The sequence below is a fragment of the Sparus aurata genome, chromosome 24 (genome assembly GCF_900880675.1).
Source record: "Sparus aurata chromosome 24, fSpaAur1.1, whole genome shotgun sequence".
NCBI classification, from domain to species: Eukaryota; Metazoa; Chordata; class Actinopteri; order Spariformes; family Sparidae; genus Sparus; species Sparus aurata.
This window is the reverse complement of record NC_044210.1, coordinates 11,698,664-11,710,816: the sequence shown is the minus strand read 5'-3', so window position 1 is coordinate 11,710,816 and position 12,153 is coordinate 11,698,664. Positions and strand designations below refer to the sequence as shown.

General features: G+C 39.7%; 3 protein-coding genes across 8 annotated transcripts in view; all 3 read right to left on the bottom strand.

Moving 5' to 3' along the window:
• LOC115576575 (OX-2 membrane glycoprotein-like) overlaps positions 1 to 243 on the bottom strand; it is a 65,720-nt gene extending 65,477 nt beyond the window's left edge. For both annotated transcript variants that reach the window (XM_030409100.1, XM_030409101.1), the window contains exon 1: positions 152 to 243. In XM_030409100.1, coding sequence (XP_030264960.1) covers positions 152 to 227 — 76 coding nt within the window. In that variant the 5' untranslated portion in view covers positions 228 to 243. The remainder of the gene's footprint in view (positions 1 to 151) is intronic.
• Positions 244 to 694: 451 nt separating this feature from the next.
• Positions 695 to 4,703, bottom strand: LOC115576579 (OX-2 membrane glycoprotein-like). 2 transcript variants are annotated; one of them, XM_030409106.1, is made up of 6 exons: positions 4,410 to 4,703; positions 2,564 to 2,902; positions 2,160 to 2,465; positions 1,921 to 2,023; positions 1,711 to 1,770; positions 695 to 1,378 (listed from the first exon to the last, which is right to left on the bottom strand). In XM_030409106.1, the coding sequence occupies exons 1-6, from the start codon at positions 4,462 to 4,464 to the stop codon at positions 1,225 to 1,227; spliced, it is 1,017 nt and encodes a 338-aa protein (XP_030264966.1). In that variant the 5' UTR covers positions 4,465 to 4,703; the 3' UTR covers positions 695 to 1,224. The 2 variants fall into 2 exon arrangements, with proteins under 2 accessions (XP_030264966.1, XP_030264967.1); XM_030409107.1 differs by having other exon boundaries at positions 1,711 to 1,758.
• A 447-nt stretch (positions 4,704 to 5,150) lies between these two features.
• Positions 5,151 to 9,884, bottom strand: LOC115576806 (OX-2 membrane glycoprotein-like). 4 transcript variants are annotated; one of them, XM_030409378.1, is made up of 6 exons: positions 9,823 to 9,884; positions 9,393 to 9,482; positions 8,360 to 8,611; positions 7,933 to 8,268; positions 6,604 to 6,717; positions 5,151 to 6,509 (listed from the first exon to the last, which is right to left on the bottom strand). In XM_030409378.1, exons 1-5 carry the CDS (start codon positions 9,860 to 9,862, stop codon positions 6,620 to 6,622), a joined length of 816 nt encoding a protein of 271 aa, XP_030265238.1. In that variant the 5' UTR covers positions 9,863 to 9,884; the 3' UTR covers positions 5,151 to 6,509; positions 6,604 to 6,619. The 4 variants fall into 4 exon arrangements, with proteins under 4 accessions (XP_030265238.1, XP_030265239.1, XP_030265236.1 ...); XM_030409379.1 differs by having other exon boundaries at positions 5,151 to 6,506; XM_030409376.1 differs by having other exon boundaries at positions 6,624 to 6,717.
• Between the last annotated feature and the right edge of the window lie 2,269 nt (positions 9,885 to 12,153).

Below are 12,153 nucleotides of genomic sequence, written 5' to 3'. Positions count from 1 at the left end.
GGGTTAAGTAAACAGATGCAGACCACGTTTTGGCAGCAAGTCTCACTCTGGCAGAAACAAAGAGCTGTCAGCAGTCTCACAGCTGTGCTTTCAGTTTAAGAGCAAGAAGTTTCACAGCTGTATAAAAATGACTGTATCGTCTCTTTCTTACCTTTCTGAAAGAGTCCAAATGCACAAAGTAGATGTAGAACTGCTCTGTACGCCATTTTGCTGCAGACTGCAGGCATATCTCGCGCCGAAATGTGCTTGAAAGTGAAAGTTACAGTTAAAGAGACGTTATTGGGCGGAGCTACAACTGACTGTTGTAGTGAAATCTGACACGTGGGGCGGAACAATATGACCAATCCACCAGAAGATATGAACCACTGGGCGTGATCAAAATGAATACACAATGGGTGTGAAACTTTAAAACATTACTACAATAGTTCATACAGTTAATAGAAGAGAGTCATGTTTGAAATAACACTGAAAAATGCCCTTCAGGGTGCCTTTTTTATTTCTCACCCCTCAAACATCCTGAGTTTGTCACTGTGGACACAATACAAGATGTAGTTAGAAAGATCAACATAATCCATGGCAACAGAAACATCAGGCAGACACAGAAACACTTTTTGTCTTTAAATCACATTTTAATAAGGTGTGCAAAATGTACAAATATACAGAAACATTCATAAGATAAAGCATTTAAAATATTTCATCTAAAAGATGATATCATTACAAAGAAAGTCCATAAACATATTGCACAGGTTAATTATAAAGTGTTTGACAGAGAACAACAGATGGAAGCAAAACAATACAGTAAATGTTTTTAACATGTGTCAGGGTAGAAGAATAAAGACACACATCAAACGTTAAAGTGCAAAAAAATTAATAATATGATGATGATAATATGTCTTTAAACTTTATACATACTTAAAGCTCTACAGTCAACGATGATCCAGGTCATCATTTGGGAATAAGATAAAAAATGCTTCATGTGACACCTTTATAGATCCATTATTCAAGAAAAACATTAAATTGTGTAACATAACTTGGTCAGAGGAACTTGGACTCATGATATTTAGTGTCGTCTCTCTTTTCCAGATGACAATATCAGCTGCAGTCTCTGACATCACTGCCTCCTACAGGACATTTCCTTCTTTTTAACTCCATCACTGAAACACATCAGCTTGTAACGCTGGTATTCAGCCTGAAGAAAACATTTATTGTTGCACTGTGTTGCATTCACTCTAACTCTGAACTTTGTGTCACTACATCGTTGACTATGGTAGTCAAGTTTTCAGTTGATGCCTCTTGTTGAAATCCCTCATTCATTTTTCCAGTAGACGTCCGCAGTCTCATCAGCTCGTTCTCTTCCTGCATTAAAGGTGTTTTGTTCCTTCAAATAAAAACGAAACATTGTTCAGTTTCTGCATGACTGCAGCAAGTAAACAGTAGCAGAGAGAAAAGTGAGCCATAAAACAGACAGAAAAACACATAAAGTAAAGTAAGACATCAGTCAACTTTTAAATCTCTGTGAACAAATGTTATGAGAATGAACACGCTGATGAACACATGATGGTCCATGAAGAGTTCAGTGCATCACACATGGCTTCATTAATAAATACAATTTTAATTGTGGAAAGTCAAAATAGAGTGAAGACTAAATCAAGTTGAAAAGAAGCAGATCATAATAAATGTGTACAAGTAAAAATGAATAAATTGTCTTACTCAGTGTTTCCATTTGGTTTTTGTGGGGTCGTGACCTCCTCTGGGTCTCTGAGGGACGACATGAAATGAAGAAAAGTCAGTGCTGAACAACATTTATAATTTGTTTTATTTATAGTTTTTTTTCTGAAAAGATCTCGATCAATTACTATGATATTAACTGTGAGTCAGATGTCCAACAAGACAGATGTTTAGCTGAAAGTTTAAAGTTACCTGTTCCTGAGTTTTTGTTCCTGCAGGACTGTGATGATGACTGAACCACAACACAAGGCCTCCACAGAGAACACCATAAGAAGAAGAATAATCCAAGAGTAACCTTTGAGAACAAAGGAAAATTAGTGATATAGAACCAGAATCCTCATTAAAGACATTATTTATTCATTTTTTTTAAAGACATGAGCGGTGAGGTATTCATCAGTCTCTTAATCAGTGTGTGTGGAAGTGTTTCTCACCTTCAGCAGACTGTTTGACTTCAGCAGGAATCATCCTGACCTCCTCTTTCTGAGGAGCAGAGAGCACTCGCACTGCACATCTAACCTCTGTGTCCATGTGATGGAGACGAGTCAGCACAGCTGTAGAGGTGACAGTGACTGTACCGTTGGTGTTGTTCACACTGACGGAGCTGTTTCCAGGAAAGTGGACGTTGTCTCTCAGGACAGTTAATGTCACTGTGGGAGCAGGTCGACCTGTGGCCGAGCAGGACACCACTGTCTCCTCAGAGCCTGATTCTCTCACATGGAGAACTGGTTCATGCAGCTCTGAACACAAAAGATATCACATGAACTAAATGTAGTTATTGGTGAGGATGAAGACACAATGCAGCAGCATGCTTTGTGTGAAGTTGGTTGGTTCTTACCGTAGACTTGGAGGCAGGTTTCACCAGTGAGAGCACCTTCAGGGTCGGCGTTGAACAAACAGAGATAGCAGCCTTCATCTTCCTCTGTCACGTTTCTGATGAAGATGGAGCTGTTCTGCAGTCCAGCATCTGTAAACCCTACTTTATCTTTAAAGGCAGGATTCACTCTTTGACCAAATCTAGTAGTGTAAGAAGCAAGTGCCTCCTCTCTGTCAGGTAAAACTTTCTGCCAGGTGACCTGAACAACATCTTTAGACTGCAGCAGCTCACACCTGAAACCAGCTTCTTCTCCGACAGCTGCAGTCACAGTCCTCCGTGTTCGTATCAGATCTGTCAGACCTGCAGGACATGACAGATTACTACAGTTTTTCTCAGTTGCTAAAACACTAAAATCCATTGGCTGAACAAAGTTCACAGTTGCCTGAACTCATTTAGCTAATTGTGCAGTCTTTTGTCAATACCTTAAACCGTTTCACATGGTAAAACACAATTTGCAGATCTCACTTAGAATTTTCAGCAGAACTCTGAACACATTCTCATTCTCAAAACACATTCTGCACACTAATGCACATGTCATCCATACTGGTAAACACAAGTGGCAACAATCAAATACAAATAGAGAACACATGTCATTGATTAAACACAACCATTCAAAATTGATTTCACTTGTTTCAAATCATGTGACACAATCAATGTATGCCAGTTCAGAGCCCCGATGCCTCAGGAGGGAAAATATTGCTTGTGATGTGGACGAAGTGCTCTGGCCTGACCCAGCCCAAAGACAAGAAGAAGCACATTGATCACATGTTTACTCCTTTGATTTTTGTGTTGTACACTGTAGTACAGTGCATTGTAGGCTGCATACTGTAAACTAAACACATTGTCTGGCCCTGAACATTGTGCTTTCCATTTGTTTACAGTACTGACTCCTCAATAGATTTTGACTGGTTACAGGTTCATATCAACAAAGAACAAGAATTACAGTATCACAGAAACAAAGGACAAGTTTGTGAGATGCAGGGTACAGTACTGTAAAAATAGGGGTGCAAGGAGGAGGAGGATAAAAATAAAAAGTTTTCATTCATCAAAAGACAATGATGGAAAATTACAAAATTTGTTTTGAGATTAAAAATGTATTTCTCCCTGAGAACTCTATGTTTTGAACAACGTGTTTTCAATTTTTTGGTGTATTGTTTACTGACTGCTTGATAGTGTATATCATTCTGATCGCTTTGTTTATGAATTGAGGGCAGTGTTTGGTTTTGAGCACAGTTTAATCTGTTTTGAGGCGAAAGTTTCATTTTGCAAGAGGAGTCAGAGGTTTTGTAAATAGTGCTTGGAGCTGAGGTTTTGCGTTTAATGTTTTCAGAAATTGTGTTTTAGCAATTGAGAAAAACTATTACTGTGATTGTGGGTGGTGTTTTTTGTCTTTAAAAATGTGACTTAAAACATGAATTATCATGTGTGAAGCCAGAAAAAGACTGTTAAATGAACGTGTTTATATTCACAAGAAGGATCACAGAAGGACATTTAGCTTCAAAAGACTTCCTGCATTAAAAGAGCATCTTGTAACATTATGTTGGAGAACAAACACTGATATGTGCACGATGAATGAGAAAGAGTAAGTTAAGGAAAGAGAAGCAGACAACGACAGCGACAGCGACTTTGGGTCCTTGAAAAGCGCTATATAAATTAAATGAATTATTATTATTATTATTAACCTTTTGGCGGCAAATCTCACACTGACAGAGACAAAGAGCAGTCAGCAGTCTCACAGCTGTGCTTTCAGATTAAGAGCAAGAAGTTTCACAGCTGCATAAAAATGACTGTATCGTCTCTTTCTTACCTTTCTGAAAGAGTCCAAACGTACAAAGTAAATGCAGAACTGTTCTGTGCGCCATCTCTGCTGCAGACTGTAAACATAACTCCCGCCATTGAGCGTAAAAGTGAAAGTATTTATGACGAGCGTTATCCTCATATGGGCGGAGCTTCAACTGACGGATGTAGTGAAATCTGAAATTTGGGGAGATATAATCCTCCAGCAGGATGAACAATATAAACAATCCATGAGAGACAGAAGATATGAAGCTGCTACTGCTTATGTAATTTACTGTGTGTTATCCAACATGTTATTAATTCTGCGTACTGTTTCAGAAAATGTAGATTTACAGTCTCAAGTCCATATCAGGTTTGTTGCTGTTCTGTGCGCGCAAGTTGGCAGCTGAGTCCCGCGCGTCCTGTACGGTGCGTCAGAAGTGCGCCAAAGGCCGTATGGGTAAAATCTAGAGCAGGGGGCACCGGTGGTGTGATCGAACCCTTACTATCTGGTAATCCTGCACAGTTTCCCTTCGAGAAGAAAAAATCTAGTCTGTACCATGAATGTATTTTCATGAGCAGATGGCGGTTCCTCTAAGTTAAATGCACTTTCCTGGATCCGATGGTCACCATGTTTCTGGTGCGTAATAGTGCGCGTCTTTGTCACGTGTCCTCACATCCACAACAACAGTATTGTCTTAAATAGTCAACTAGGAGTTTAACTTCTTGTACATGTATTCCAGGAGGACACAAACATTGCACACAGGTGAAATCACTTCTTACAAAAGCTTCTTATTTTACTCACAAGACAATTAATAAATACACGGGTACACTTAAGAGAATACATGATCATTTAAAACACATCAGCTTAAAGATCAGATCAACAGAAATTGTGGAGAAAGTGCACAACAATAATGCAGGGCTCAGCACGTCAATGCATAACAATACTACTCACCTACATATTGTAGGCGCTAAACCACAGTTACAACCTCACAGTAAATTTGTATTTGTGTCAAGGTAGATGTCCGTTGAGTATAAATAACATTACTAAACACAAACATTGAACATTCAAGTGCCCGGTGGCAAGAAACGTGCAAAAATAGCAACACATGTATTTTATGTCATATATAGTCAGATTTAAATTCCTTATATAAATAAACATATAGATCTAATGAGTATCTAAATAAAAATGAATGTTGTTATTAATTCACATGTTTATGGTATTGAGTACATATTGCAGTAAACTGTTCCAAGTTATGAGCAGCCGCCGAGGCCTGTATTGAATACTTCATTTCATTCAAAAATATTGAATACTTCACCTGCACATACATGCACACTCTCAAACACATAAACACACACACATGCATGCATACCGTGCGACTGTGTGTATGAAACTAAGAAGCATGTTTGTGCAAAATGCAGTGTTCAATTTTGGCCCATGCGGCTGCTCATATATAGATGCTCATACAACGATAAAGTGAATAAAATGTCTTTTACATTCCTTGGTCGGTTGTGATTTGGTGGACATTTGGTCTGTCAAGATCACCAGTACAGTGTCTTGTCTCCTTTTCACCACACGTCCACTAGATGGCACTGTCAGCACAGTCCTTGACATGACTGCCCCCTCGAGGACATTTCCTTGTTTTCGACTCCTGTCACCTGAGCACGTCAGCTTGTTACGCTGGTAATTAGCCTGTTAGATTTGCCTGAAGCAACCATTGCACGGTGTTGGATAATTGTTCTAAAGTGTAAACTTAACACTCACAGTTACTAAGAAGCAACTCCCCTAATACTATACGAAACATCTGTCCTGGTTCCTGTGTGTATTCTACAAAGCCTGAACAAGCATTTGCTTGAAGCTCCAGAAACAAACTTAAAGTGCCGAGGTCTGCAATTTAAACAAGAAATGTCAATCAGACAGCTGGTTTTCAATACATTGCACTTTGTGTTTTGAAAACCACCTGTGGAAAATGGATCTTGATTGCAGCATTTAGCTTAAGTCAGGTTTTTTTTATATATATATATATAATGCTTGCATATTTGAAAATTCAGGAACAAAAAACACACAACTGTGAGAAAAGCAAAAGCTCAGCAAACGCCTTCTTGTCGACTGCAGCTCTTCTTTTGTCTGCTAGAAAGAGAGAAAAGCAGAGATCAGTGTATGATATTTACCCGTGAGGAGAATTGCACGGCTGTATATTCACTGTAAAGAAAAAATGTCTTACATAGTTTCAAAATATCTCACTTTTTTAGCTTCAGCGCAGCAGCACCAGCGATGAGGAGGACGAACAGCACAGCACAAACCACGAAAGCGAGCCCTGATGAAGACAGTCCTGTCCCTGGAGAGAAAAACAACGCATTGTCAGTCGCCACAGACATAAGGTAACTGACATTTACGTTAAAAGAGGAAGGTGGGATTTTTTTTTCTTCACGAGAACACTCTCGCTTTTAAATGCAGAGACGTAACTTCCCCGATCTGACAGCTGACCTCCCCAGAGAGCCGGTGTGTACAAGTGTAACACTCTGGGCTGTGACATTGCTGTTTCATGAACATGAAACTGAAACCAACCCTGGAATATAATGAGTCACTGCCAGCTGACTCGAGGGGGAGGATGACCCTGTGTGCGTTCCAAGCTCTTTCCAGACTACCTGCCTGCGTGGATATCAGGGACTTTCTGGATTTCCTGGATCAGTGAATTAGTGTGCTCACGTGTCACCACATTGTCGTCTCAGTGTCGTATTTCCCTCGATTCTGATGGATTTCCTCAAGGGAATTTATGATTTGATTTCCTTGGCAATGACTCATGTAAGTTTGGCACTAACCAGTACGTGTCTTTGTTCTAGTAGGCAACAGACTATTCCACAAGTCAGCTGACCCAGATTGCTGCAGCCAGGGTTGAGCATAAGTTCAGCATGTGTCTTCAGTTCATTGCTGCATCAGCTCGCAGTCTCTCACAGGATCTGAGGAGTCAAAGTTCTCTCACTTGTCCATGAATCACTGAATGGGTCCGTCTGATTTGTATTGTTCGCCGTGGTCCTGAGTTTTAGCTTTCATTTCCTGTTTTAGGATGAAAGACTCTTCTTATGCCTTGTGTTTTTACTTCCTGTATTTGTGTTTTCCCTCCTGATTTCTCACACCATCCTCCGTCCCGCCTGCCTTAGTATATCTTGCATTTGGGTCCTTTTTTTTTGCTTTTTGGTACTATTTTCTTTCATTCATATGAATTCTTATGATTTATTTCTTGCCCTCTCACCTGCATAATCTGTAATTCTAATTTTTACTTTGACTGGCACGGGGACTTTCTAGGCAGGTTAACACCTTGTGACTGTCGGTAAAAACAGAAAAGCTCCCGACTCTGTTCTGCTGTTTAAAAATGAACTTCCTCCTACTAAGCCGACTTTGCGGAGATGCTAATCACTGGCACATTTCTTGGAACCCAGTCGTCCAGTACACCAAAATAATCATGGGACTTCCTGGGTGGTTCTGTTATAGTTAGTTGTTGTTACAGTAAAACAGAACACGTGCCTGTGTACATAATGACTAATATGCATACCTGGATCTCTCTGATCCGGAGGACCGGGACCCAAAGAAAAAGGGATCCTCACGCTCCTTTGTCCCGTCATTCCAGCGTTCAGCAGCCAATCCACGTGTCCGCTCCAGCCTGCAGGTACTTCCACTGTGATGTTGCAGCTTCTGGTGGTTGTGTGGTCGCTGTTTGTCACTGTAGTCTCACATTGGCCTTCTGAGGAGGCACCATCATCTGAGAGGTTCCCCTCGATGGTCGGAGTTGGTTTACCTGTTGCAGAGCAGCTAAACACGACCCTCTTCATGCCTCCTTCCAGATGTTCACCGCTGAGAGCTTGCACAGATGTTTTCACCTCAGATATTCCTTGATAGAGAATAGAAATGAGGCAGTTTAGAGGCTGCAGCTGTTCAAATAAAGATTATTTTGTGACCTTAGGAAATCAATTGCAATTTACCTTGCACTTTGAGGCAAGTCTGCTTCCTTTTCGAGCCCTCTGGATATGCATTAAACGAGCAGATGTAGCAGCTTTCATCCTCCCACGTCACGTTCCTCAGACTGATGGATGTGGAGTGGAGGGACGCCTCCGTGAACGTCACCTTCCCCTGGTACGGCTCGTTCACCTGCTGCCCGAAGCGTTTGCTGTAGGTTGCGAGGTTCTCGATCGATTCGTCCTTAAAAAGCCTCTGCCACGTAACCTGGAGAACACCTGTTGGGAAAACAACATACAAACCATTATACACAAGCACAGCTGAACTGATGACTCGAACTAAGTAAATAACTGTTATTTACTTATTAATTACTTTAAAATGTCATTGTTTTTCAGATTTTTTTACAAACAAAACAGCCAATCGGTAAATCCAGATTAATAATAAGCAGATGAGTCCATGAGTAATAATAATCATTAGTTGCAGTCGTATATGAAATAGTTAAAAAATAAGCAATTAATTGCACTCAATTCAATTTATACTCTAATCAAATACGATTTTAAAAGCAACTTAGTAGATGGTAAGGTGAAATTCATACTTAAGTAAAAGTTAAATTACAGACTTTTGAACAAAATACTCAACCCATAAGTACAACATCCTTAATTATTCTAACATTCTGAACTGATAACTTTCACTTTGAGTATTTTAAAGTGTACATTTTGATAAATTGGCATTTTGTTTAATTGGCGCCCCCCACAGTTTCTGAGTGCAACACTGTCAAACTGTAAATACAAATTCCCAAGTCTGTAACAATTTGTCAGACATAATGTTCATGCTGACTACAAATAGAAGTAATCACTTCATAACAATGTAATACATTACATTTTGAAATATTGTATGTTGAAGTAAATATGTGTGTAAGACCGTGATCCTCCGCTCTCTCTGAAGTTACTTAGTGCAGAAACAAGTGACAGAGACTCTGAACAATCAAAGGTAAAGCAGGTCTTTCCTCCACTGCTGGTTACATCTTTACTATAAAACATTTTAAAGTGACATCCGCACCTGCTGGGTTGGCTAATGTGCATCCATAGTGCGCGTCCCCTCCATAAACAGCTGTCAGATTTCCATAACCGGTGAGCTGTGACACTGAGGCTGCACACAAACACAGCAAATTGTTGATTAGTGATTATGTTAATTAAAATAATGAATAATGTAATAAACTTTGACTGTGAATAAAAACATCTATATGTATATCTATATATCTATATGGATTTTCAATAACAACACATACAAATACAGACTCTTTGAATATAGAGTACTTTAAATCATGCTGTATAATAATAAAAGGTAAAGGTTTCTAGGCTACAGGATAAGATAAGCTTTTATTGTGGATAAATACAGCTGCTGCAGCAGCACAAGCACAGGAACAGTACATAGTACAATTATAAGCAAAAGTGTTATACAGTTATATGAAAAATACAGTGACACTTACCTTTAAAGAACAAAGCTGTACAAAGCAGGAGCAGCAACATCTTCCACTGCTGTACAACACACACTTTCAGTTTCCGGAGGCTGAGCAGGCTTTTAAACGGTGATAGAGAAACAGAAAGCTACACAGGAGGGGGCGGGATTTACTGGATTGATGGACTCATCTTTGATGCTGACCACATCACATGAAAGCCTCAGGGGATTATTAACATTTTCAAAGAAATAGAAACTCATTTCAGGAAACAATAAAATGAATTTGTATCAAATTATTTTGGCAATGCAAATGTTCTTCTCTCTACATGCCTCTACTGTTGCATGTCGGTCCATCCTGGCAGAAGGATCCCTCCTGTGTGTTTCTTCATTAAGCTTCTTCCATCTTTTTTTCCCTGTTAAAATTTTTTTTTTTTTTTTCCATCAACATGGCAAGTTGTTCCTCCCTTGATTCGAGGGTCTGAGGACAGAGGATGTCGCTCACTGTACAGATTGTAAAGCCCATTTAGACAATGTCATTGTAATTTGGGGCTTTATAAATGAAAAGGGAATGAAATTATGATACTGGACTCTCAAGGTGAAATAAATTAATATCGATAATTTATAAGATAACAGGACTAATATCTTATTAATAATGAATTAGTAAGATTACAGGAGGTTAAACTGTAACAAATGCGGATAAAAACTGCTTCTCCCTGATTGCTAATCTTACAACCACTCATGTCCAGTAAATGTCACACTTACTGTACAGCTGTACTGTACTTACAACAACTCCAGTAAGAGCTGTCAAAAAAAAAAAAACCCAGAAGCAGAAGTGTCGAGGTTTGTGACGACTATTCCCTGAGGACTTACATGGTTGTATTCTTGTGGTGGCAAGTGTGAACATCCTTCCAGAAAACTTGATATGACACCCCCCATGCGGGGTTGGGGGAAGTACACCTGGCGAAGTGACAGCATGTGTGAGTACAGTTAGCAGAAACAGGCTTCTTAATAATAACTTGTGATCTCAATGTGCGCCCAGTGCAGCACAAAGACAATACTCCGCAATGGATCATTTACCATTGAACTGCTAATGAGTCACTTTACGTGCGCTCAGCGGAACCACAGTGGTTTGATTGTTTCTGGCACAGACACCTTTATTAAGCAGTAGACAAATAGGAAATATGTGAGAGAGAGAGGGGGATGTGACATGCAGCAAAGGACCTCCGGCCAGAATCGAACCGGGGTCAGCTGCGTATATGGCATGCGCTCTAACCACTCGACCACCTGCACGCCCACAGTGGTTTGATTGTTTTCCACTTTTCCACTTTCCACAGTGCATTAAAGTACAGGATGAACAATGATCAAAAAACAAATGCTGTTTGCTAGTAACCCATTTGTTTCTGGTCCAAGGAGACTACGTCATGGCCATCTTTGGGTCAGGTGTTTGTAGTGGTACCTGTCAGTTTGGATAATAACAATCCATCTCTCAAAGCTGTGACTGTGTGTGTGTGTGTGTGTGTGAGAGAGAGAGAGAGAGAGAGAGAGTGTGTGTGTGTGTCCGTCTGTATCTAAATATGCAAAGACAACGAGAGATATAAACTCATAAATCGACGTCACAATGCCCTCATCCATACCATCATTTATCCAGGGTACTTACCACATCTTATCCTTGGAGGCCAGATTGTTCCGGGCCGTAGATAACTCTCCCACAACATGCAATTATATGCTGCTGAGTCTTACACACAAATGATCCTGTTGCCAAACAAGTTTCGAGAGGCAAAACCTCTGCTCCGGTGGTGATGAACTTACCTTTAAAGAACCACCATTGCTGATTTAAATTTATTTGATGTTCTTGGACAAGATGAAATTTGTTTCATAGTAAGTAACTCCCCCCCCTCACCCTCTGACTCCCTCACAGTAGTACTAACAATACACAACCAACCCCTTTTTTCCAGGGTTTGAACACTGCGGTGATGTGAGAACATAACTCAACAAAATATATAACAAAGGTCTGGTCATTTTTATATATTTCAAAAGCAGAATTCTTACATATTATATCTTTAAAGCATTTATTGTACATACTATGTCATTGCTTTGGGGCGGCTGTAGCTCAACGGGTAGAGCAAGTCGACTATTGATTGAAAGGTTGCTGGTTCAAATCCTGGCTACCCTGGGCTCAGCTGAGCTGCATGACATGACATTGTTTTTTAAAATATTTTACATAGTATTTTATTTTTCTTGTCTTTTCAAGTTCCTATATTTGCCCTTGTATTTTGATTGTATTTGTATTTTAATGTGCTACGATAACCTAATTTCCCTTTCCCCAAGTTATCTATCTATCTATCTATCTATCTATCTATCT